At 38.2% G+C, this 27,587-nt stretch overlaps 1 protein-coding gene across 8 annotated transcripts; it reads left to right on the forward strand.

Annotated features, from left to right (window-relative positions):
• Positions 1-2,029: 2,029 nt before the first annotated feature.
• dzip1 (DAZ interacting zinc finger protein 1) lies at positions 2,030-27,164 on the forward strand. Of its 8 annotated transcripts, none has more exons than XM_027146950.2 (19): positions 2,031-2,203; positions 3,210-3,765; positions 4,143-4,224; positions 5,169-5,299; positions 9,650-9,808; positions 10,810-10,947; positions 11,286-11,441; positions 13,813-13,875; positions 13,985-14,113; positions 14,726-14,771; positions 14,880-14,912; positions 16,900-16,959; positions 17,321-17,472; positions 17,568-17,748; positions 20,027-20,156; positions 20,264-20,562; positions 21,541-21,674; positions 22,006-22,174; positions 26,584-27,162. In XM_027146950.2, the coding sequence occupies exons 2-19, from the start codon at positions 3,310-3,312 to the stop codon at positions 26,670-26,672; spliced, it is 2,607 nt and encodes an 868-aa protein (XP_027002751.2). In that variant the 5' UTR covers positions 2,031-2,203; positions 3,210-3,309; the 3' UTR covers positions 26,673-27,162. The 8 variants fall into 8 exon arrangements, 7 of the variants coding, with proteins under 7 accessions (XP_027002751.2, XP_027002756.2, XP_027002757.2 ...); XM_027146955.2 differs by having other exon boundaries at positions 27,003-27,121; XM_027146959.2 differs by lacking the exon at positions 2,031-2,203 and having other exon boundaries at positions 3,331-3,472; positions 3,571-3,765; positions 26,584-27,163.
• Positions 27,165-27,587: the final 423 nt, after the last annotated feature.

A 27,587-nucleotide genomic window follows, 5' to 3' on the forward strand; every position in this document is an offset into this window, starting at 1 on the left:
AGAGTGAACTCTCAGTGCCGGACCCAAGATGGAGGGTTGCATCAGGAAAGGCTCCTTGTATAAAACCTAAGCCAAGTCTAATATTCAGACCCCATGATCTGCTGTGATAACAGGGAACAGCCAAAGTAATTAGAAAAATGAAAGGGTACCAACAATTTTGACCATGTTTGTAGTTGCCCTTCAAACAAATATATGAAACTGGCAACAGAGTGATCCTAGCTATCAAGCTAACCCTGGAGGAATGGATACACTGGGTTCTACACCCATATTAACCACAAGAAACTTGAGAATATTGAAATCAGCAAGAGACTGAACTATTGGCAAGCTTACTGTTCGAAGCACATTTTAATTGACCATCTCCTATCATCCTGGATCTGTCAAGGCTGACTCAATTGCTGCAGCATTTCATACCCTGCTGGTTAGATAAACTCAGGTCACTACCCATACCTGAATGTCCATGGCCAACTCTACCAATTGACATTATCACTGACCTAAATGAATTCTAGCAAACCAACACTATTCAGACAATTGTGACTGGTGGGCTAATTTTATATGACTGACCAGGTTTTTCAGTTCATGTGAGTGACTGGAAGATCCAGTTCACATCTGCAGTCTGGTGAGGCTTCGTGGAGAAATTGGGGTTTCAGAAAGCATGTCTTTGAATTATTACCCCTAATTTAATAGTCAGTTTAAACGAGCCAATCAGGAGATTTCCAAGGCATCGAATATACCTGTTAATGCAATAATCAACAATTGAAAAAATATGTCACAACGGTGACATTGCTAGGACACACACACACATACAGGGCTGTCAAGTGTCACGCATTGAGAGTGACAGTCACGTATTAGGGTCTTTTCTCACGCTCTCCCGCCACACATCGTATTTCTCACACAGAAAAACGTTTTGACTATTTATCATATTTAATAAGCCGCAGCGCTGTCTCTATGGAACCGGCCAAATAAAAAAAAAAAGAGGCTAATCAAAAAAAGAGGCTACACAATAGCCAATCAGAAAATACCAATGAAAAAATGTATTATTTTCGATAGTTGGATTGAACAAAACCTCAACACGAAACAGCTTGTCTCTGGACAGGACATTGTCCTCAATCATGACCCTAAAAATGCCTGGGCTTGAGCCGAACTGTTTTAAATGGGAGCAACATTACAAATGATAAAGGAGTCCAAAAAGGCAACAAACACAATAAACAACACTAGTCATAATCTCTCTCTCTCTCTCTCTCTCTCTCTCTCTCTCTCTCTCTCTCTCTCTCTCTCTCTCTCTCTCTCTCACTCACACACACGACACAATTTACCAAGCACAACAGCTCCCCCATTATTGAATGCATTTTTCTTGATTTTATTTTCATACAGCACAAAAACCTGTCTGTGGGGCGTGGTCAAGTGTCGAGTGAGTGGAATTTGCGACTGTGCCGAATTGTGCTGAATTATAAAGTTAGAAACCAGGCTCCAGTGTCTCTCCCGTCCTAGATTATTTTCTTATAACAGCATAGCACTTCCGAAAAAGTGCTCAGTATTTCTTTGTTTTTTATTATGTATGTGTTACTGACATGAAATTTTGACATAGTAGCGCTTTCATCCCTCTGATGAACACTTAACATACACGGAACACACACTATTCTTACACAATATTTAATTAAAACACATACTATGTATATTTCAAGTGAACATTTCACACTTGTACATTTGTACATACTTTGCCTATATTGTATATTTCAATTGCTCATTTCATACTTGCACATTTGTACATAATTTGCCTATATTGTATATTTCACTTGCACATTTCACACTTGTACATTTGTACATACAATTTGTCTATATTGTATATTCCATTCTGCTACACTGTGGGACTTATGTCACTAAAACAAATTCCTCGCATGTGAAAACATGCCTGGCAATAAAGCTCTTTCTGATTCTGATTCTGAAGAGAGGCAGTGGTGAAAATATCAATGATTATTATACCAACATACTGTAGCAACTTTAGAACTGTTATCGAACGGTATAAATGCTGCGGTTTGATTGGACCGTCACTTTCCCGTCGTCTGTTGCGTCACGGCTGCCTCTCTTTGTCTTGGGCAAATCAATTGCCCCACTTCACTTTGCCTTTGTTTGTTGTTTTAACGATGCCTTTGCTATATAATCGTGTTGCTGTTGAAACGAAAAGTCGATTGTTGTTCTCTGAAAGGTAGGTAAGACTTTCTTTTGTTTGTTTAAGGTTTATTTTTTCGGGGATATTAGTAAGCTTTGGTTAACGCCTTTGCTAAGTTGTTATATTGCTTATCTTAATATATGTAACGATACCTGATATGTTATGAATACATATTAAGTCATAATGTGAATTTATTTTTTGGTTGGTTTGAAGTTTCTGGAAAGTGTTAAATGACGAAACGCGCGCGTCTTTGCTTTGTTCAGCAACTCTTACTAACTTGGTGAAGGAGCTAGCAGTCTTTTGGCTAGCTCGGTAATGTATGCGATGGTAAAGGCTCATTGGTAGTTTTTAAGCAGAATTCAACGTATTCAATTAACAACACGAAATAAACGAAATCTTAAATTCTTTTTTATAAGTTAATCAGCGAATGGTTTAATTTGAAATATTGTTCGCTAAACGAACCACAAAGCTTTACAATATAATCAATTACAAGTAATCATGTCATGAAAGAGTGTAAACATGGCACGCCTGATAATTGCTCGGTAACTCAACAGTAATCATTGCATTGCAGCTATGCTTGCGAATCATGTATTTTTGTTTATCATCTTTAGTTGAATTCGTTTCTGTTTACATTAAATCACCGAGCATCGCTAATTCTCCTCGTTGGGCCACGCGTTGTTGTTGTCATGGACACTGGCTGCACGCGCTGATGTTGTGTCGTCACTCTCCTAAAGGAACCGCTGCAGAAATGTACGTGTTCCTGTTTGTTTCCGAATCTTTGTAACACTGTATTTTAAAAGACCGTGACCGACGACGCAAAATAAGGTGAACTGCCGTTGGTCACTCCTTCGAATGGTGAAACGCTTCCTACTTTATTTCTTATGTAGCTGTATTGTGATATTTCGATCTTTTCTCGATGACTTTTGCAGCTATGTGCATTTGTCCGTTGCATTGTTTTGATTGCACACACTGAGTGTGTGTATATAATAATTTTTTTTTTACTATTATTTATTTTTTAATATACTTTATTCAATTTTATCAGAATCATATGACCCTGGAAGTCATGCCACAGCAGGGCAGAAATCAACTCCTCTGAGTGCCAACCATCCTCCGGCCACCAGAGCAGACCTGCCCGCTTGACCATGTCAGGAGCCAGTATGCCTGTACCATTCAACTTTCGGTCCCGCCGTGAGTGTGTGGACTGGCGTCAGATTAATGCAATTGATGTGGACCGGGTAGCCAGTGAGCTAAACTTTCAGATCCTCCAGGACCACATTGCAGGGGTGACCTTCTGCAACTTAGAAGGTGAGCGGTGCCTGAACTGTCAGAGCCACGTGGACCCAGCCCTGCTCAAACTATTCCGGCTTGCCCAACTCACAATTGAATACTTGCTGCACTCGCAGGACTGTCTGGCTCTCAGACTGCAGGCTGCTGAGGAGCAGTTTCAGACTGAGGCCACAGAGAAGCAGCATCTCCAGTTGCATCTGCAAAAGCAGATCCAATATAACAAGTCCTTAAAAGAAGAGCTAAAGCATCGGAAGCGGATTATTGCCTCTCAGCAAGTCATGATCAGTGCAGGGTTGGCTAATTACAATAAGGTTGGTGCATTTAGTGCAAGTACATTTTTTCAGATTGTGGCATTGGCTTCAATCCACAAGCCTCACGAGTAATGAGCAATATGCTTGTCTACATAAAGATAACCTATATAATTACGCTCTGTGTTAAAGTACTTGCTATTGTGTTGCGTTAAGCTACAATTCATTTTGTGATATTTCATGCTAGATTTGCAAGAAACTGATAAAATGCAACCCCACTACCACCACCACCACCACTTTCCCCACACCAAAATCAGCTAAATCTTGTTTAGCTCTTAATGATCACCAATGCTTGTTTAGCTCTGACAATATGACATGTGCCTTACTACCTCTGATGCTTTTGAAAGTGTTTGTTTGACTTCATTTTTCTTGACTTCCAGTGCGAATATTGTGAAAAAGCCTTCATGAACGCATCCTTCCTGAAAAGTCACATACAACGTAGACATCCTATAGAGCATGACAGTGAGTTTCAGCAGCACATCACAAACATTACAGCATGTGCTAAAGATGGGAAATATAGGCAAATGCATTCATTGTCCACTTTAATAGGAACACCTGTGCATACTTGTATATTTATGAATTTATGTGGCAGATGCAAAATGCTGAAGTTCCTGACCTGTATCTGTATGGTTTTAACATGTTCATATCAAACCTCAAGCAAGCCCATTCTGCACCAAAATCAATGCCATGGATAAATCACAACGATCACCTTTTTCTTAATTCTGATGTTTTATGTGAAAATTAACTGATGCCTTTGTCCTGCGATTGCTTGACTTTATGCTTGTGCTGCTGCCACAAGATCAGCTGTTTTATATAACTACATAAATAAGCAGGTGTACAGGTGTTCCTTGTAAAGTTGCGGTGAGTGTTCTATAATATTGAAATATCACTAGTTATAGTACAAAAAAATAGCATTATGCCTGTAGACCATTTCAAATAAAGTGTTCAAAATGAATGTGGAGGGCCATAATCTGCTAAGGACTGGAAGTCCAAATAATTAGGATCACGTTGTTCTCATGTCCTATATTCTTTCAGGTCTTTTTCTACACTATTTGTTTAGTGTATAGAAGTTTGTGAGCAGTAATTTCAGTATTTTCTTCCTCATGGAACAGAATGTATTGCTACAACACTGCCTGTGATGTGCAATATAATGAAACAAGCTAATAAAACCACTTAACATGGTTAATGATCACCATGTATTTTGAACAAAATATAATGTTTGGGACAAATATATTTTGAAATCCAATTAGCTGATATTCATTGATTAACATTGAGTTAGGACAGAAAACTAACAATGGTGCTTGATAAAGATTTAATTAATTTACAAATATGAAATGTATTGCATCACCCATCCCTAATAGACATTGAATGCACCCAAAAAGTTTTTTGCTATTTTTCTGTCTTAGAACTGATCACTGATAATCAGGAGGATCTTCAGACGATAAAATTACAAGAAGAGATAATCAAGCTGCAAGAACAGTTAACACTGGCTAAATCTGAAATGGAGATTCTGCAAAAAGATTACAAAACCAAACAGGTCAGACCAAAGCCAGATTTGTTACTATTCTCAGTTTTTCACTGCTCTCTTTTATCATATAATTACACAAAAAAATAATTTATAATGATGTAAGTTGTCATTAGAAATTTCATTTTTAAAATATCTTTTGGAAATGATTCCGTGGCATGCTGTGATAAAGGGGATTTTTTTTTTTGCCATGCTGGCAAAATCATTATATATCATAATCATAATCATAATAATCATTACCTACTGAAAAATTAGATTTGCAAATTCAGTAGTGCTGTGGTATACAGTTGAGTCAAAAAGTGTTAATACACCTAGGCTTAAAGCCTTCTTAGCACCTTTGTAATGCTTTTTCACGTAAAATGGTCATAATGCATATTCTCAGAATAACATGTTTAAAAGTGGTGCATGAACTACTGCATGCAAGAGAACATTTTGAACATAACACATTGTCCCTCTGATTCAGTTCCTGTTCTGGTGAGAGACTTTATGGCTGAATTCAGTGGATCCCTTGCTGTTTTGATTAATCCTTAGAAAGTCATCATTTCTTACTGGCATTGCTTTGAGAGAGTTTAACTTTCACCTCTCTTCAGTCATTGAAATGTTCCTTTAGTTTTTCTTATTCTTTTGGCATAAGCTCTTGAACATACTGAAATAAGTGTAGTATAACTATAGCTGTGGGATCCAACCCCATATCCCCTTTTATTCCCAAAAGAGTATAAATCCACAGAGGAGGACAGAGATTTTTTTTCAAACTACTTAAGAAGTGGTTATGAACTCTGTAGAACTTCTTTGAACGAGGCAGTGATAGTTTAATCAAAGGGCCTTTTTACACCTGGTCACTTCATGTGTTTTCTCTGATCCGATAGCTATCTGATTTGTTAAAACTGTTCCATTTATATTAGGCCACATAAATGCGTCTAGGCGAATCGGATATCATTCTGATCTTTCTACTCCCGCCCAATATGCTAATCTATTTCACCTCATTTCCGGGGTAATTGAAATGTATCACGCTTTGGTGTATGCGGTTACTACAAAAAACAGCATTTACTGTTTGCTGCATTTTCGCTGGCAGCAGCAGTGCATTTTAAGACCAAATGAGATACCTGGGTGAAAGATCAGAGCCAGGGAAAACATTTGTTTCTGGCGCGATGCAGGGTTACCTGCGAGTGACGTACTTCCGTTTGGGAGGAGTATAGCGCTGACGTATGTGGCTTGAACAACCACCTGCATTTACACCTGTCCAGTTTCATCTGAAATGCGTCCCAGACCACCTCCTGAAGTGGTTTGAGTGATGGGATTTATATCTGTCTCTCAAACGTTTCGGAGGGCATTTACACCTGGTCTTTTTACGATCGGATTGCTATCGGATTACAGAAAATGCATGAAGTGACCAGGTGTAAAAAAACCCAAAGTTTTTTCTGCAGGGAGCAGAGCAATAAAGTATCAATGAGTCTGTACTGTGCCGATGATGGCATCAGATTCCTTGCAAATCCTGTTAGGAGTGGAATCTGATGTGGTCTCTGCCTGCCTGCCTGCCTACCTACTTATATTGATAGATGGAAGACCGCATGAAAGATCAAAACTTGTGGTCTTCTGCTGTTGTAGCCCATCCACCTCATCAAATTCCATTCCTAACAGCCGAGAAACAAGAATCTGATGCCATCGTGGGCACAGACCCATGGAAATCGGAGCAACACTGATGCAAGACCAAATGAATCCATACTATTCGGTTCAGGTGGGACTGTCCCCATGATTACCTTGGATTGTTCTTGACACTCCACCACACTGGACACAGTGTTGTCCCTTGAATTAGCTGGTCAATTGGTTGCTTCCCAGCCAAATACATTTTTAAACTGAAATTTGTAGTTCTGCCAGTCATAGCTTTATCTTCTCTTTATTTCTCCATGTATCTTGCCAAGGTCTATTTGCAAGTTCTTTAAACCTGCAGGTTACTGCTTGCAGCTTTTTTTTTCTTGCAGTCTCCGTACAAGTTGTTTTCTTGAACACTTTCATATGTTGAAATGCATTATTGGTCATACATACTGTACATTAGCAACCAAAAATATTTAGTACAGTGTATTAGTTCTAGCCTGAGCTCTGTTAACCATGTTGCTATTGAGTATATTTTTCTTAAATTTTCTCTTTGGAATCCATAAAATCTCTTTGTACATCCATCTGTCCGACCATGAAGACATGCCAGTTTGTCAAATTGACTTTGAAACTGACTGCCTACTCAAGATCCATAATGTTCAACAGTGTATTTGTAGATTTTTTTTAATCACATTCTCAAATTACAGAGATTAATTTGCAAATTGTCTAGTGATGCAGAACACTGTATAGCGTTGCTAAAAAGTTTGTGAACCCTTTAGAAATGTCTGTATTTCTGCAAAAATATGACCCAAAACATCAGATTTTTTTACAAGCCCAAAAGCCAAAGAGAACCCAAACAGATCAAACACATATATTATACTTGGTTATTTTTTTTATTCAGGAAAATGGTATTATATTTTTGTGAGAGGAAAACGTATGTGAACCTCTAGGTTTAGTACCTTAATTTCAAGGCCAAATAGAGTCCATCTGATTTTAGTCAATGAGAGAACAATCAGCTCTCCACAAGTGTCTTATTTTATTTCAAGAACCGAGATCTATCAAAGTCTGATGTCTGCTAACCGGTCCGGTGAACACTGAACAGCCTGAACAAAAAGATCATGTGGCAAGCCCGAGAACTATTGAAAAAATAATTTGTTGAGGAATGAGACCAAAATAAATCTTTGTTTTAAAATGAGAAGCATTATTTTTGGAGAAAGGAAAAGACTGAATTCCAGCACAAGAACCTTATACCATTTGTGAAACATTGTGGTGGTAGTATCATGCTTTGGGCTTTGGTCCTGTGTTGCTGAATCGGGTTCAGGACAGCTTGCCATCATTGATGAAACAATGAATTTAGAATTATGCCATTGACCTCTAAGATGAAAATGGCCAGGCATCTGTACATGACCTGAATCTCAAGAAAAACTGGGTCATACATCAAAACAATGAGCTGAAACACCCAAGTCCGTGTACCAACAACTGATTAAAGAGGAACAAAGATCATGTTTGAGTGGCCAAGTCAATGTCCTGACTTTAATCCAAAAGAAAATCTGTGGAAGCACCTGAAGCAAGCAGTTCATGTGAGGACATCCACTGAAATCGGAGTGTTGAAGCTCATCTGTACTGAGCAATGGAATAAAATTCTTCTAAGCTGTTGTACAGGATTGATCAAAAGTTAACAGTATTTTACTTGGTTATTGCTTCACAAGCGCTAACAGCAGATGCTAAAAGCAAAGGTTCACATACTTTTGCAAGTCACAGATGTGTAATGCTGGATAAATTTTCTCAATAATTAAATAAGTAGTATAATATTTTTGGCTCACTTGTTTGATTGTTTTCACTTTGTTCACTTTTAGGACTTGTTTGAGAATCTGATGTTTTGGGTCTTATTTATGCAGAAAATTTGTGATGTGTTCACAGACGTTCAAGCAACACTGTAGATGTATTTAATTGATCCATAGGTCCTAGAAATTTGGGTAAAAAATATATTCAAAAGACTGTCACCTGAGCTCATGATTATTACTCTACCATTGTTCAGCAAAAAAAAATATATATATATATATTATATATACTGATTATAAGTGCAACTCTTTTTTTTTTTTTTGCAAGTTTTGAGGAAGTGTGCAATAGGCATGCTGACTGTAGGAATGTCCACCAGAGCTGTTGCTCTGATTTGTAATTGAATGTTCATTTTTCCTACCATAAGCCGTCTCCAAAGGTGTTTCAGAGAATTTGGCAGTACATCCAACTGGCCTCACAAATGCTCACATTCTATGGCATCTGGCACTTTGAAGAGGTGATGTTTTCACTGAACAGGGCAGGAGCAGTCAGATGGTGTCATGTGGGGGAGTGGTTTGCTGATGTCAGCGTTGTGGATCTTATGGCCCGTCGTGGTGACCATCCGACCATCACCTCATGTTGCAGCCTTTTATTGTGGCCAGCCAAAGGCGCACTTGTACAATAATCATGCTGTCTAATCATTGATGTGCCACACCTGTGAGGTGGATAGATTATCTCAGCAAAGGGGAAGTGCTCACTAACACAGATTTAGACAGATTTGTAAACTGTTTTAAGCTATGACATGAAAAACCTTCTTACAACTGCAGTCTGCCTACCATGAACTAGCTAGCAGATGACAAACTAATATTTATATCTGACCAAAAAAGTTCTGCCATGTTTGTAGTGTATCTTTGTTGATGCATGGAGGACATTGGAGATCCTCATCCATGTATTATATTGTCAAATAATCAATGCTAATTCCTTGTAATTCAGGAGATGGATCTAAAACAGAAACAGGCAGACTTCATGAAACAGCTGGAATTCTGGAAGGAAAATGAGCAAGTACACATGAACAGCAAAATAGATGAAGTTAAGCAGGCCTGTCAGAGAGACATGGAAACATTGCACCAGAAAAACAAAAAACTAGTAAAGGTAAGTAAGAAAGTAAGTTCTCATACTTATTTAAAATGATAAAATTAATGAAATTATGCCTAATCAAAGAAGTACTGTTTTTTTTTCCCTAAGAAAAATAACCAAATATGAATAGAGCAGCATTTCCAAAATGTTGGGATTCTGTGTAAAATGTAAATAAATCTTTTTTTTATTGAAAATCTCCAAAAAAAAAAAAAATACAAGTTTGCTGTTTATAGATTTGATAAGCATACACTCGTTTTGAATTTGATGTCCGCAACATATTTTAGAAAAAATGGAACAGTGGCAAAGACTGGAGAAGTGTAATTAAGCATTCTGGAACAACTCATAACTAATTAATACATACAGAGATCATCCCAAAGAAGTAAAGATGGGGAGTGGTTAACTAGTGCATGAGAAAATGGTTTGACAATTTAAGAATAACTAATGATTTTATTTTTTAATTGCGAAGATTGGGGATGTATACTGCAGGTTTTACTCTGGCAGCACAGCATTAGAAACATTCATGATTCTGTAGTGGAAATCACTGCAATGGCTCACAGACACTTCCAAATCCACTGTTACGTTTTGTACAGCATTCCAACTGATTTTAGAAATAGTTAAAATAAAGATCGAATATGGTAAAATATATATAATGACCATGAACCCACATGTTCTTGTTGAACATATCTACTTCAAAGGCATGGCAGTAACATGGAGTTATTCTCCTTTTATAACAGCCTGTTATTCTGAGAAATCTTTCAACTAGATTTTCCTCAGTGTTTCACCCTGCCATTCATTAATGAGGTTCACAAGAAGACTTTCAGTTCATCCTGAAGGTGGTGTTGAGGTCAGGGCTCTGTGCAGTTACTTGTCCTGCAATGTTATGGCTATACAGTGTGTGTTGACTTTTTTGAAGTTTTGCATATAAATTATAATAATGATGTAAACTGATTAACCACCAAAAATATATTCTTTCACATATTGTGAACAATGTTAATATTTAATTAATTTTTTTCTAGCAAATGCTGATGTTGCAGCAAAGCAGTAAGACGCAGGAGAACATGCAGCCTGTGCAGGGACAGGCAAGTTTTGTGCAGAACGGTGAAGAAGAACAAAACCATGTGGTTGCTGAGCTTCAACAGAAGCTCTACAATCAGGTTAGCTTCTTAAAGACTGCTGGGTAATACTGGAACTCGAGTGAGGGGAGAAATATTATAATTCATTTATATCTTTGACTCCCTTGTCTATCCATGCTCATGTACATGAAACCCCATCTCATAATCTGCCCTAGTAGTGGTGTTTCCTTTTATTAAATAACCTTAGCTGCCATTTCACAAATCCAGTCCTATAAAATCCATAGAATCACTGTACCAGTTCTTTTTCAAGCCTTCAGCAGCTTACTTTATTTTACATTTATTAGCAATAACATTAATACCACCTCTCTAATATTGCTTGGGTCATCCTTATCCCACTAATTTATATGGGGAATCCACAGACCTCTGAAAGTGGTGACTGGCACAATGGAAAATTAGCAGCAAGATTCATCAAGTTCAGAAGACAGGCAGGCAGAATAAGCAATACGAAACTGTGGAAAGAGCAGCCATATCAGCATGACCTCACCAGTACCATCCTGAAGACTGTGGTGGACAAGGTCGGCATGGGCACTCACCTGTCTGTTGCTACGCAGCCCTTTTACACAGCAAGCTGATATGATCTGCGTTCTGACACGTTTTTTTATCATATCCAGCATCCCCCCCCCCGCAATTTGTTCAAAAGTGCCTCTTCTGTGGGATCAGACCAGCCAGTTTTTTGCAAGGTCTTCACCATATCTGTCCCATTGTCTCCTCTGTTGTCCTGATTGTTTATTTATTCTGTCAAACTTCATGCATTTGCTCAGTGCTTGAAGTACAGTCTGTGCAAGGACACCTGAATTGAATATAACTTGCTCAACATTTTCATGTTATTAAATCAGAATACAAATTGCCATTACTCAGAAATCATTGATGAATGCTCTCAATAACTGCATTTTTAAACAATTGATGGACCTTAATTCTGTATGCATTTTCTGCACCAGTAAACATTTAGTGTTCAGCCATTTCTCCAGGTATACTTTTTTCCTCTCTATCCTGATGCCAGAATGCCCCGAAGCAATAGCTCTGTTTGACATCCTGCTCCAGTGTCTTGCTGTTGGGCCTGCAGCTGCATTGGCACTCAAAATCCTGATATGGATGGATGACTAAGTAGATAGATGGATACTCACTCACTCACTCACTCACTTTATTCATTCATTCATTCCTGTGTGGGAAATTCACAAATTCCAGCAGCATCCACAACCTTGGGCAATAACACACAACAAATTCAAATTCACTCCTAGGTATTTGTATGGCATTACTAACTCAGTCTCTGTCACATGTGCTGGTTGAGGCCTAGGCCTCCTGAAGGCCACCACCACCAGGGTCTCTGCCATTTTCAGCTATTCCTAGTGCAATCTATGACAAACCATGCAAGACGAAGGCCTTCACAATGGCTCTCTTTTGCCAGTGACTTTAATTACATTAATAATTAATAATAGATGCAGTAAAAAAACAAAACAAAAAAAAAAAACGAAGGTGGTGGTCTTGTTATACAGCAGTGCAAGTTTCACATTGCCCACAGTCCAGGATTTCTGCTGCTGGCCCCACTGAAACTGACATTTGTCATTGGTTCAAACGATCACTGGTTTGGCTATAGCAATCCAATGATAATTATGGACCCTTGGGAGCTCCCAATGAACAGTTTAACAGACAAAGGAGAGTCCTGGAAGTGCATTTAATACTGAATTTCAGTTTGGCAGCTGTGTTCTGTTTTTTGAATACATTTCATGTTAGTAAACAGACATCCTTTTCAGAAAGATTTGTGGTTCATCTTTTGCAGTGGCATGCCGATATTGCCCTGGATACCATGGCTGTCAATACACCAAAAAGAATTAACTTGGCCACAGATGAGCCAGCAAGACCTACACCAGGGGTCGGCAACCCGCGGCTCTGGAGCCGCAAATGGCTCTTTCATCCCTCTGCTGCGGCTCCCTGTAGATTTGGAAAATAAATGTATTTAAATTTATTTTATTTTAGTTAGTAATTTTTTTTAATGTCATTCTAAGTTTATGATGCTCTTGTAACATTAAAATAAATCGTGTTTAATTTTTTTCCGCTCAAAATATGCGTCATAACTGCCAACTTGCGAAATCCGACACACAGAAGCAGACGCATTTGACGCAGGTGACAAGTTAAAAATTTGCAGGGCTGTCAAGTGTCACGCATTGAGAGTGAGTCATGCATTTGGCTCTTTTGTCACGCTCTCCCGCCACACATTGTATTTCTCACGCAGAAAAACTTTTTGACTATTTATCATATATTTAATATGCTGCAGCGCCTAAAATGTATCTGTCCGCACCGCTGTCTCTATTAGACCGGGCAGGAATCAAGCACGTCACATGGAGTTCTTAGTCGAGCCTGTCACATCACCCAATCAAAAATAAAGAGCCTACACAATAGCCAATCAGAAAATCTGTTAAAAATATTTTTGTTTGCCTGCAAAAATAAAATTTCGTTTACTCTGTAGCAGTTCATTGATTTCATGAATGCAACACACTACAGTTTTTTCTACACTTTCCATAAAGTTAAAAAACGATATACTGTATGCAGTGTTATCTTCATTTTAGATGTCAAATGGGTTTTGTGGCTCCCTGTGTTTTTTTTTTTCTGTGGGAAATGGGTCCAAATGGCTCTTTGAGTGTTTAAGGTTGCCGACCCCTGACCTACACCAACAATTTGTTCTTTTTTTGAACTTCTTGCAGTATTTGAAGTACAGCTATGCTGATGCTCTGTTAATTCAACCTTTACACTCTGCTCCTGCTTATAAAATGTTAAATCAGTGAAGACTGGCAAGGTCATGCATTACATTACATTACCCCAACCCCTGTATTTCCTCTGTTAAATATATTTTTCACAGATTGTCTAATTTGAAATGTTTCTTTTTCTCAGGAAATTAGGTGGACAGAAGAAAGGCAAAAAATTAAGGAAGAATATGAGAGTGAGAGAAACCAGGTAGGTTTGAAAATTATCTAACTATTGGGATGATCTTTTGGATGAGTTTTGAATATCATTTGTCTAATGTCTGCTTTTATCATTTCTCACTTTTTTTTTTATTGCTTAGCTCCAGACAGCATTGGCCCAGATGAATTCCACTGCCCCCAAGGAGAATAAAAGGGTAGAGAGAAAGGTGAAGGAACTGGAACTCCGGCTGGAAGAGCAGCAGAAGACCATCACATTACAAAACATGCAGGTGTGTATAGGATGGCAGCTCCAGAAATAAGGTCATTGATTCAGGGTACCGCAAACAATAGAGCAAACTTTCATCTTTTATGATTGACTTTTTGGACAACTGGAACAATTTGTATAGCAATTTGTGGTCTTTTTAGTTGCTGTAAGGCATTGAAAGATGGAATTTTATTTTATACTAGATTCCTTATGCTTCAGAATTTCTGAAGCATGTTCAAGTGTTCAAGTCTGTTTCATTTTATTGTCTTCTCTGTCCTTAAATAGTACAGATGTGAATGAATCAGTAGCCCAGACATGAAAGATTACATATCCATACTGTTTGTTTATTTATGTTATTGTATTTGTTCAAATTTCAAAATGCACTCCACTTTTAGACTCTTCTAAACTTCAACTATGGTGCATTTGTTACTATCTACAATTTTTGTTTAACATAGGAATCCCACGAACTAAAGTATGCATTTGAGTACATTAAATCATTAATTAGCTGATAAATTTGTGATTTTTCTGCCCCTGTAGTTCATGTACTTATTTGCTCAATTTCACTTTTTTGTTGGGTTGCTAAATTCAAAACGTTTAAAAATTTATTTTCAGTTATTGAATTCTATGTACTTTACAGATAAATTCTTTTACTACAAAGTCACCGAAATCAACAATACAAGAAGGTAACAGTCTAATTATTTATATATACATACATTTGTTTATAATACTGTTCATTAGATTTGACTTCAAAGATTTATGAAGTGTTTTTCTTTTTCTTGTATACTTTGCAGCTCCAGAACCTAAAACAAGAGTGGTGGTCAGTGGTATGTCACCACCTATTTTTTGATTTCTTTCTCCTCCCCAATTGAATTCATAACATTCTTTATTTGTTTCCGGTCTGTTCACAATGGAGTGTATATCTGAGTTGTGAATATGTGCAGACTTTCAGCTTTAATGGAAGGCCTATACGTTCAAATCAATAAACAGTGTATGAATTACAGTGACTTTTAAAAGTGGCTCTTTCTTAGATAATTGGACAATTGTATGCATAGTTAGTCATATTCTTAAATTTGCTTAGCTAGCAGGTCTATAGGCTGCCTCATGTTCATGTACAAGCCAGCCAACAGCTGCCAATTTACTATGCAGTGAAAATAATTTTTTTTGTGTAGTTACACACTAACAGTAGAAACCAATACATGTCAAATGTTTAAAAGCTAAAAACAACTCAAAACTGTAAACACACAAAAATGAACAATCGGCATCCCAAGAAGTCTTCAAATATTTAGTTAGGTGTGCTAATTTAGATTAGAATATAAGCCTTTATTTTGTCACATATACATTACAGTACAGTGAAATTCTTGTTTCAAAAATTGTTGATTGTTGGCTTTCCTCAAATTAATAGGCAGTTCTTCTGCAAAATTCAGAATACAATAAATACACAAAATCAATAGCATGACCCAGAAAGCTATAAATTAAGTGTTATCAAACTTTGGCAGCCATGTCATACATCAAAACTCTGTTTATGGGTGTCAAATTTTGCATGGGTAAGCACCACTCACATTTTCTTAAACAAATACACATTTGAATTATTATTATTATTATTATTATTATTAATAATAATAATAATATATTTTGAGCATATCCAAATATGTAAATTTCGGAATGTCACTGGATTGAATGTCTCTATCTCTCTCTATTTGTCTCTCTCTCGTATATACACACACACCATGTATAAATACTACGATTCCAGCTGATTGCTATAAAACCCCTGCTTCTTTGTTCAGATCTCATAACTGTGGGGATAGTTAGCAGTCATCAAATCTGCAGAAATAAAAAAGGATAATGATATTTATAACTTTGATATCAGTACTGTGATATCATTATGCAGTCTAAATAACTAGATAACTCTCTTGAAACCCTGAAAGCATAATACCCAAAACAAAATGAATTACCCAAAAATAGAAATGTTATTACCACCATTACTGCTCATTTCTCAAAAAATAGTCCACAGTGATATACAAAACAAAAAATAAAATATGTTGCCTTGATTAATTAACTGTGGCTCAGCATTTGTGCCCCTCTCAAACTCTAATTTCGGAGTCCTCTCACCTGCTTTGGGCCTGCAAATGACAGAAATGATATGATACAGCTATGTGCGCTGTCCAGTGCCTAGAGCACTGTACTGGTAGCTGGGTTGGAGCTATACAGTATGTTACAGAGTCAAGAAGAAAAAATCAGCTACAATCTGAAACAATACAAGAACAAAACTCCAAATCAGTAAAAAGGCTCTCTTCTTCACCAGTTCTAGATTACACCCTTATCAAGGCAGCTACAGAAATAAAAGTACATGAATTTGTTTACTTTTTGCTTGTTTGTTTCACATTTATACAACTGAACATGGTCTCAACTCTCTTATTCTGTACTAACCTTGTCTTTGCACAGGTCTGTGATTGTAAAGCATGTGTGTTAATTTATTTATTTTTTGCTCTTTTCCTTTTTTATTCCCTCACTTTTACTTTCCTTGTGTTCTTTCATGCATTTGATGAAAACTAGAGGACAATTGCAAGGATCTCAATTCCAACAACTAAAAAAAACTAAATGTGTTATACGTTATACAGTACTCACAGAGGAAGTTGGAAATCCAACCATTAATGAGCTGTAGTTCACTGGCAGGGGCCAATTGGGTAGTGCAATTTGACTAATGATATCTAAATTATTTAGTGGTTCATGTACAAGTTCTGGTTTAAATTCTAATAGTCAACCATTTTATACTCTTATCTGATCCTTTGCCTCCTTTTGATGTGCTATTAGAGCATCCCAGCTTGGTCTGTAAATTGGATCCTATAGTGGAGATTTCAGAAGAAGACAAAGGTAAAAACAAATCACAAAGATGTCACTGGCATGTATGCACGAACTCTGCATGGATGCCATGTCTTTCAGATCTGTGTTGTCGAACCATTGAGCATGTACCAGTAAGTTTAAGCTATAATCAGGAAAGAAAGTTGCAGCTCCTTCAGAAGCAGAGTTCTGGTGCATTGTTACATTGGAATTGATTTAAGCATGTTTTGAGCAGTATGTTTCGTTTTCATTTGTTAGAAGAAATATGGGGAATGAAATGATTAAGTGCTTTGCTCTGGTCATTTGTGTTTTCTCTTGTGATGGAGGCATTTGTTAAATTTGGTTTTGCACTAATGATGATTTTTTTTATTTATTTATTTAATTCTATTCCCAGAGTCATCAAGCTTCTCAGAAGGTCATTCTGACAGTAAGTCAATGCAGCAGAAAGTTAATGAGCTACTGAAGAATCCCAGTCTCAAGAGGGACCTGCACTTGGCTGTGCATAGAAGCCTCGATGACAAGCTGTTACACTTAGGCATTGATCCTGTAGGTTTTCTGTACCTCTAGCATATGTATTTCTACAAATATGTATGCCGTGAAGAAGCATTACAGTTGTGTTTATGTTTATGATCTTACTTCAGGCTGTTGGTGGGATCTCTAGGTCAACATATGAGAGCACGATGGCTCGTGTGGTCTCTGAGAGGCAGCAGAGGCAGAAGGAATATGCTGAGTACCGTAAGATACACAAATATCTCCACCAAAATCTAGACAAGCTGGTTAAGGAAAGGCAAACGCAGCCCATCATCAAGCCCAGTCAACCAGGTCAGCATCCTGCATTTTTAGTATGGGTCTGTCAAGTCAATTATCTACATATTTTTGGAGACTAAATGCAGCATTTTTAGCATTTAATAAATATTATAGCAAATAATAAAATATTAATGCATTTTATTTAAAGCCCATTTCTTAGCACAAACCGACACATAGGGCTAGCTACTGAACAAACACGAAAGTAACAGTGGTAGTCAACAGGCAAAAAAAGAAATGGGTCAAAGATTCCTGACCACACTAACTGCAAGTGTATCTATAAAAAACTATTACATGTAGCCAACGTTTTGACCGAAACAGGAGTGACAAACAGCATAAACTTAGGTTTCTGGAATTGTGTGGTCTTATACGGCACAGCAGGTGGTCGGGTATAAAGCTGACATGAATATATTGGAAAATATGACTTGCCTACATTAGAAAATATCAACTAAATTCTCGATGCCCATGAACCCTAATCTACAGTTGTGCTCAATTATTCTTAGCCTTGATTAATGTATTTTATCTTACTTTCATATATTTAATGTGACAAACAACTGAGAGAATAATGTGATGTATCAAGAAATGGCATTTCATAGGTTTTTGTTGACATGTATTAAAAAATCACCATGTTCAAAATTATTCATACCCTTTATATTACGATGTTTCAATAATCAATAGAAAAGTCTTTGTTCTTAATGACAGCCTGCATATGCTTCTTCTAGCTCTCAACCAGATATCTACAGGTCTGGTGTGGAATGTTTTGCCATACCTCTTCACAAAAGCCTCCAGTTGAGGCAGTGTCTAACTCCCAAAGATTATTTGGAAAGCTGTTCCATAACTGGAGAGCTTTATAAGAACTCTGCTCCCTGCTTAAGCCTTAACTACATGAAGTACCAACAAATAGCTTGTACCTTTTTGTTCAAAGTCAATCATAAAAGATGAAAGTTTGCTCTATTGTTTGCGGTACCCTGACTCAAGACCATTTAGTGCATTATATGTCAATAGTAGTATTTTATAATCTGTTTCCAAATTTGACTGGGAGCCAATGTAATGTGGACAAGATAGGAATGATGGATTCTTATCTTTGGAAATGTGGAAACTTAAATGAAAACATGTATTTCAAAACCTAAGTTTTATATTTAAGCCCTCTGATTTTTACTTACACTAATGGAAAATTAAAGTTTTGAAGTTTTATACTTTTCATCTCTTTATGCCTTAATTTTAGGCAAATCTTAATTAATTCACCCACTGTGCATGCTCACAAATAACAGCAGTTAGAGCTATTCTAATTAAATATGCAATAAAATAAGTGGATGTGTAGTACAGGTGTCCTTGTTTATGTAAGTTGATAGTGCGTGTATGTGAAAGTGAAAAAGTGACGTGACGTACGGCTAAGTACGGTGACCCATACTCAGAATTTGTTCTCTGCATTTGACCCATCCAATGTGCGCACACGCAGCAGTGAACACACACACCGTGAACACGCACCCAGAGCAGTGGGCAGCCATTTATGCTGCGGCACCCGGGGAGCAGTTGGGGGGTTCGGTGCCTTGCTCAAGGGCACCTCCATCGTGGCCGGCCCGAGACTCGAACCCACAACCTTAGGATTACGAGTCAGACTCTCTAACCATTAGGCCACGACTTGCCACAGTGTATGTCAGCAATAGTCATTCTCACTGGTGCAGAGTGGATGTCAAATTAGGAGACAATTTTATTACTTGAACATTAGCTAATGATTGTCAATTTTAACATTAGGGATTCATGTGAGCTAGAGTTTTTCACTAGTCATTCCAAATAATTATACACATTTTCAGTTGGATTTATGTTCAGTGATTTACAGCAAATCCATCTTAGTGTTCTATCATGCACTTAACCAGGTTGTACAAATGCAATTGACTTCATGGTCACTCAGGAAAAGACAATCTAAGTTGTGTATATCTAGTTCAAGGGTCCTCAATTTTATCCACAAAGGGTCAGAGTAACTGGAGCACTTAATTTCACTTGTTTAATTGGCTCCTATCAAATATCAAGAGCACTTTGGTTGTAATGACAGCCTGTGGCCACAGTGGACGTTTGTGGAAAAAATGTATCTAGGTCATAGCAGCATTCGGCACGGTGTTAATATTTATGTATGCAAAACATTATTTTGCTTAAGAGTTTATTTGTAATGAACATTTAAAAATTTTAATTGTCATTTCATTTTAAACACAGTTCAAGAGAACAGCTTTTATGCTAGTACTTTTTTGGCTTTAGCAAAAGTCTAAATACTGATTCTAAACAATATTTCTGTTTTCAGTCCAAATGCTACCTCAGTCTAGGCCACGGTACAGCAGTTTTCCTGCCAAACAGCAGTACACACTGCAGCCAGCTAATCAAAACAACACTGCAACTTATCCCATAACCTCCACACAAATGGCACCTCACAAGTAAGCAGACTTTTATTCGGCACATCAGAGGTAGTTGTCAGACAATTAATTATATAAAAACATAAAATATTTATATTTTTTATCTATTGTCTTCTTTGTTTTAACAGAACCTCTGATTTGAGTCTTGTTGAAGCCTCCTCAGAAGAAGAGAATGGGAAAGCCCCATTGAGAAGCTGCTTCCAGGGAATTCAGCAATACACTGCTTGCCCAGCTCAAGCTTCATTTCAGAAAGCAGCACAGTGCTCTGGAACTCACCGGACCCCAGTATTTAGCATTAACAAGATGAAGGTTACTGTGCCAGAAAATGAGAGTGAGTGGACAGAAGGCAGTGAGATGGAGGAGATTTCCCTAGATCAACTGCAGAAGCACACTGACCAGAATGGAAATGTGACTGAGACTTTCTGCAGTAAGAAACTTGTTTCAATGCCTTATGTTCTTAAGAATTAAGAAGATGCAATATAGCAGTATTAGGTGTGTGTTAATGCAACATATGAATATATGAAAGCATATGAAACAGCAAAGTAGGGTTATTTGTCACCAAGAAGCAGGATAAGAGACCATGCTAGGTCCTGGATATTGTTGATGAGAAAATGGAAAGAATTTTTTATGGCATGAGGTTTTATCCTTGGTGGACCACAGCCTCCTGTAGGAGAGGAGTGACTCAAAAAGTGTCCCGGATGATCGGGGTCAGAAATAATCTTAACTGTCCGGTTCAGGGTCCTGCAAGTGTACAGGTCCTAAAGAGGTAGCAGATTGCAGCCAATCACCTTTTCATTCACCATCATTGTCCTTGGTAGGTTGAACATCTTTAGCTTCCGCAGGACATAAATCCATGTGGAGAGAGTTGAAGGAATGATGGAGTGATGACACTCAATTTATCTTCTTTTTTCTTTCTTCTTTAATTTCAATCCCAGCGAAACTGAACTGCTGGTCATCCAAAGTTTATCCCCATGTCAGGATCACAACATCCCTGCACAAATGCTTGATCTCCCCTATGGCCACTGCTCACAGCTGTGGGTGTCTTCCTTGATAATGCTAATTTTACATTCTCATGGCAACAAACATCAGATGGATTCAGCATTTTTTAAACCACACAGGGTGTTTTGTCTCATCAAAACACTGATGCTTGCCTACAAATTCAAAAATGGACCAGCAGCCTCTTGCATCTTATCATGCCTCACACTGCACCATGCTCCTTCATATATTCTAGCACTGCTTGACTTGTCCCACCATCAGATACAAAGTAGGTATACAACTATAACTAATATATAACTAGAACGAATTTCTGGAACTTCCAATTACAATATTTTATACATGCTTCATTAGGAATTCAGAGACCCAGATGCTGAAATGTATGTGGTTGATCCAGTGTTTCTCTCCGTAGGTTATGTAAAGGCACTAAGCGATAACCTGGAGCATCAGCTTGTTGACCAAGCCCATAAAAATACAGCAAGTGTTGCCATCCCAGAAAAACGTGATGGAATCACAAACACACATGATGCAGTGTGGGAAATTAAAGTAAGACCTATTTGTTAAAATGGTGTATTATCTCTAATTAGAGCTTTCAAAATATTGACTATTTTTATACACATCTTACACACAGGTATCAATAAATTCCTATGCTTACATCAAAACTGGTTTGGACTGGAACAGCAAAAATGCAGAATCTTTTTGTTAAAGAAAATTACCATCTTATCATCTGACTTGAATGAAACTGATCTGTAATTTTGAAGGGGTGTACAGATGTCGTCAAAATGTTACTTGATGATTTCTTCAAAAGATATTGCTTAGATTGTCTAGGATGTTTTAATTTGTGGTTTGATTGTCTTTGTCACTTCATGTATTACAGAACACTGGTTTTGAGGACGATAACGATGATGACTGGGACATTTCCTCTTTAGAAGATGTTCCTGTGGCACACACATCCAGTTTTGCTCCTGTGAGGAAAAGCATGGACAAGAGTATTGACACCAGCACTAGTGTATGGGGAACTATGACTGGCATAGGACAAGAGCCAAGTATGTAGAGCTTATAACTTATTAAATAATAAAAAGATAGCCAAAAAGATAAATCATTGCTCTGTCATAGTGTGGAATTCTAAATCATTATGCAAAGTGCAAAGTTCTAAATCTCCCTTTGCTATTAAAACTGTCTCAACTCTTTATGGCATGAAGTGCTTTGTCATATGTATCTTGTTTTACAACCTCTCAAGACAATTGAAAACATTGAGATCAAAGGCTATGGAATTCAGTCACTGATTGGGATTAACAGGCCCAGTATGTGCCATGAAAACATTACCCACACCTTTCTACCACCTTCACCAGCCTGTACTGTTGACACATGCCAGAGTATGTCCATAGGTTCAACCTGTTGTGGCAAAGCTTCACCCTGCAATCCAAAGCTTTATGTTCTTTGTTGACAGAAATTGAACCTGATGTAATCTGAAGTTTTAGCCCCTCTGCCTCAAGGTTCTACTGTGCATCTGGAAAGTATTCGCTGAGCTTCACTTTGAGTCTTTTTGAGTAGGATGCTATAAGCTTGGCACACCTATATTTAGGCAGTTTCTCCCATTCTTCTTTGCAGACCTCTCAGGCTCCATCAGGTTGGATAGGAATTTCAGTGCACAGCCATTTTCAGATCTCTCACGAGATGTTCAATCGGGTCCAAGTCTGGGCTCAGAGTGTAGCCACTCCTTTGTTATCCTGTCATGTGCTTAGGGTCATTGACCCTTTACCCAAGTCAGAGATCCAGAGCACTCTGAAGCAGGTTTTCAGCAAGGATGTCCCTGTACATTTCTGCATTCATCTTTCCCGCAATACTGACTAGTCTCCCAGTTTCTGGTGCTGAAAAATATCCCTAGTGCATGATGCTGCCACCACCATGCTTCACTGATGAGAAGTACCTGGTTTCCTCCAGACATGACCTTTGCTATGCAGGCCAAAGGGTTCAATCTTTGTTTCATCAGACCAGAGAATTTTGTTTTTCATGGTCTGGGAGTCTTTCAGGTCCCTTTTGGCAAACTCCAGGTAAACCGTCATGTGACTTTTACTGAGGAGTGGCTTCCATGTGGTCACTTTACATACAGGCCTGATGGAGTGCTGCAGAAATGGTTGTTCTACTGGAAGATTCTCCTCTCTCCACAGAAAATGCTGGAGCACTGTCCGAGTGACCATAGGTTACTTCCCTGACTTCTTCCCCCGAATGCTCAGTTTCAATACTGCAGAGGTTTTTCTGTACCCTTCCTCAGATCTTTGCATCAATACAATCCTGTCTCGGAGGTCTGTGGACAATTCCTTTGACTTCATGGCCTGGTTTGTGTCTGATGTGCATTGTTAACTGAAGGACTTAATATAGGCAGGTGGGTGCTTTTCCAAAACTTGAATAAATTTGTAAAGATTTAAAAAAAAAAAAAAAAATTGAGGAAAATAATGAATTTATTCCATTTTGGATTAAGGCCGTCACACAACATAAAATGTGGAAAAAGAGAAGGCCTGTGAATACTTTCTGGATGCACTGTACAGTTGTGCTTAATGGTTTGCATATCCTGAAAGAAATTGTTAAACATTGGCATTTATTTGGAAAATATGACTGCTATATTGCAAAATATCTTATTTAACTATAGTGGTCATGTGTAGTCATAAATTATAATCACCTAAACAACCCTGATCAAAAGTTTACATATCCTTGAATGTTTAGCCACATTATAAACACAGGTTCACACACAGTTAAATGGCTAAATGGTTCAATTGTAATATATATATATATATATATATATATATATATGTCAGTGAGTTTCTCACTGATGCACTGACTTGGCTATATACTGTACCATGGGGAAGAACTGCCAATAGACCTGCTTAATAAGGTAGTTGAACTTTATAAATCAGGAAAAGGATATAAAATGATATCTCAACACTTTAAAAATAGTCAGTACTGTTCAAACCCAAACAGTTGGAAAATAAGAGGTTCTATTGATACTAAGCCATGGTCAGGTAGACGAAGATACATTTCACCCACTATTTCCATAAAAATTGTTTGGACCCATTAACAAGTTTGAGGGAAATACAGGTTATTCTGGAAAGAAGTGGTGGTGTTTCAAGGAGTGCAATAAGGAAATACTTGAGAACTTATTCTCACATGGGTTTTCAACTCACTGCTATGATCATATTAAAATAAGTTTCTCCTACTCTCCCTCAATATTGTTTCTACTCAGCTTTTCATGAATAGCATCTCATCTGTTCAAACTTGCTGATCAATTTTGTTCATTATACACAACCTTGGGGTAACCATGTACACCGGCCACTCGGGTGCTTGTTTTAGCCCCTTGTCATTTTGAGACACTCTTCTGGCAGGGCAACTTTTGAGCACCATTCATACTTTTTCTGATCATCCAGCATGGCCTGACTGGTCCCACAGTCTCATGGTAAATAAATGGTATGCATTATTTTATTTCCGTGTCCGGAGATTGGGTCACCGAGGCTCCCGCCTTCGACTGCCACCCAATCCACATTGCACCAGCCCCTTACGGTTTCTCCTGTAGGTGGTGGGCCCACAGGAGATCGGCCCCACGTCGCTCCTTCGGGCTGAGCTCGGCCGGGCCCTGTGGGGTAAGACCCGGGCACCAGGCACTCGCATGCGAGCCCCAACCCCGGGCCTGGCTCCAGGGTGGGGCCCCGGTTGCGCCATACCGGGCGACGTCATGGACCTTGTTTTAATTTTCTTCATAAGGGTTTTTGACCCGGGAGGAGGCCCCGGGGAAGACCTAGGACACACTGGAGGGACTATGTCTCTCGGCTGGCCTGGGAACGCCTCGGTATTCCCCCGGAAGAGCTGGAGGAAGTGTGGGCATCCCTGCTTAGACTGCTGCCCCCGCGACCCGGCCCTGGATAAGCGGTAGAAAATGGATGGATGGATGCTTTATTTTATTTTTTTGTTGTTGTTGAACTTCCCCTTATTGTCTGAATAGCTATCATTGGCAGACTTTAAACAACCTACCTCTTTAGATTTCTTAAACTACCAATTATAACCTTAAAAAAATAAGTCTGTCTGTTGGAGGGTAATATAGTAAGAACAGCAGACCATTTTAGAATAATGATATTCTTGACCTAGTGCATCAGTATAAATGTATTCATTGATGGAGATATTTACCTTTACATTTGCAGCATTTGGCAGACGCCCTTATCCAGAGCGACATACATAAGTGCTTAAATCTCTAAGACCACAAAAGCACTTCTGTAAGTCACTCTAGACATAAGTCACTCTGTCTGCCAAATGCTGGAAATGTTTGTTTATTTATTTTTAAACACTATGGCACCTATTGGCTGCACAAATGGGACAGTCCAGAACAGCTCTGATCCACTTCATCTTATTTTTATCATGCAAACAGTCAAAAAGCATTTCATTGCATGTCATACTGTATATGGTTGTTTAAGTGACATAAGATTTCAATGCAATCCACAAGATCCCTGAAGGTGTGCTGTGGTAAGTCCTGTGATTTGACAGGTGGGGTCTCGGACCTGGATCAGACTTGTTTGTTAAGCACTTCATACAGATGCTCTATCCGATTGAGATCAGGGGGGTATGAATGCCAAGTAACACACTGAGCTTTTTGTCATTTTCTACATGCCATCCCTAAGCAATATTTGGAGTGTAGAAGGGCACATTATCTTGCTGCCGCCACTGTCACTGATTTTCAGGCAGAATATTGCCATCTTCCCATAATGCATCCCTTCTGAGGTAAGCAATGTACACTTATATAGCCAACAAGGTGATTTAAAAGAATATTTTATCACATCAGGCTACCTTCTTTTTTTTTTTTTTTTTTTTGCTCCATGGACCAGTTCTGATGCACATATGACCATTGTATGCACTTTCAGTGGTAGATAGGGGTGAACATGGGCACTCTGACAAGTCTGCAGCCCAGTACACAGCAAGTTGTTTGTGTTCTTTCTATGATAGCCAGCATTTAATTTTTCAACAATTTGGGCTACACCAGCTCTTCTGTGGGAATGGCACAGTGAGTCAGTGAGCCTTGGCCCTGTCACTGGTTCAGTGATTGTCCTTTCATGGAACACAACCTACAAACCTGTTGTTGTGGAGATTCTCTGACCCAGTCATCTATACATCACAAATCAGCCACTAAGATCTTTACGCTTGCCCATTTTTCCTGCTTGTAACACATCAACTATGTTTGCTGCCTAATGTATTTCTTAACAGGTGCTTTTGTATTGAGATGGCTGGTGCATACGTACCTGCATGCTTGCATGCCCGAGTTAAATACACACATCTACCACAGATAAATTACATTTGATTTTTTTTTGGTCTTTGTGGCTTTTTAATCTTTGCTTCCTATTCACAATTAACTATAACATAATACTTGCATTTTTTTGTATTCAAATGCATTTGAGTGTGTTTCTGTGTGTTTCAGGTCTTAAAGATACTGGCACTGGCAGCACTCTGAAGAGCAGCATTGTGACAGCTAGTGACTGGGATTTCTCAGATGGCACAAAAATATAATGCCACTTGCTAATCCCAAATATTGACACATGGAATAATATGGACAATGATGTTGGCCCTGTGTGAAAAAGTGCTTGCACCGGAAATCTAATAACTTGTTGGGCCACCCTTAGCAGCAAGAACTTCAATCAAGCGTTTGCGATAACTTACAATGAGTCTGTTACAGTGCTTTTTTTGGTCCACTCATCTTTGCAGAATTGTTGTAATTCAGCCACATTGGAGGGTTTTCAAGCATGAACCACCTTTTTAACATCATGCCACAGCATCTCAATAAGATTCAGGTCAGGACTTTGACTTGCCCACTCAAGACTTCATTTTGTTTTTCTCTAGCCATTCACAGGTGGACTTACTGGTGTGTTTTGGATCGTTGTCCTGCTGCAGAACCCAAGTTCGCTTCAGCTTGAGGTCATGAACAGATGGCTGCACATTGTCCTTCAGGATTTTTTGGTAGACAGCCGAATTCATAGTTCCATTTATCACAGCAGTTCTTCTAGGTCCTGAAGCAGCAAAACAGCCCCAATCACACTACCACCACCATATTTTACTTTTGTTATGATGTTCTTTTTATGGAATTTTGTGTTACTTTTACACCAGATGTAATGGGGGACACAGGTGCAAAATATAAATACAAGCAGATTTATACATGTCTAATATTAATCTTGAATTTTGTATTATATTCATCTTTATATTTATTCTTTTTAATAACCTTTTGTTCCATGTTTGTTCTGTAAAGCTGCTTTGAGACAATATCAATTGTAAAAAGTGCTATACAAATAAATTTGAATTTAATCCTCCTGGAGACCTTGTCTGCATTCCTATGCAAATTAGGAGCGCTGAGTCAATTTGACCTTGTCTGTTTTGACTGCTTATAAAAAAATGTAGTGTATACATGATAGCCTTTTTTTTACCTTTTAC

This window comes from Tachysurus fulvidraco, chromosome 5 (genome assembly GCF_022655615.1).
Source record: "Tachysurus fulvidraco isolate hzauxx_2018 chromosome 5, HZAU_PFXX_2.0, whole genome shotgun sequence".
Taxonomy (NCBI): domain Eukaryota; kingdom Metazoa; phylum Chordata; class Actinopteri; order Siluriformes; family Bagridae; genus Tachysurus; species Tachysurus fulvidraco.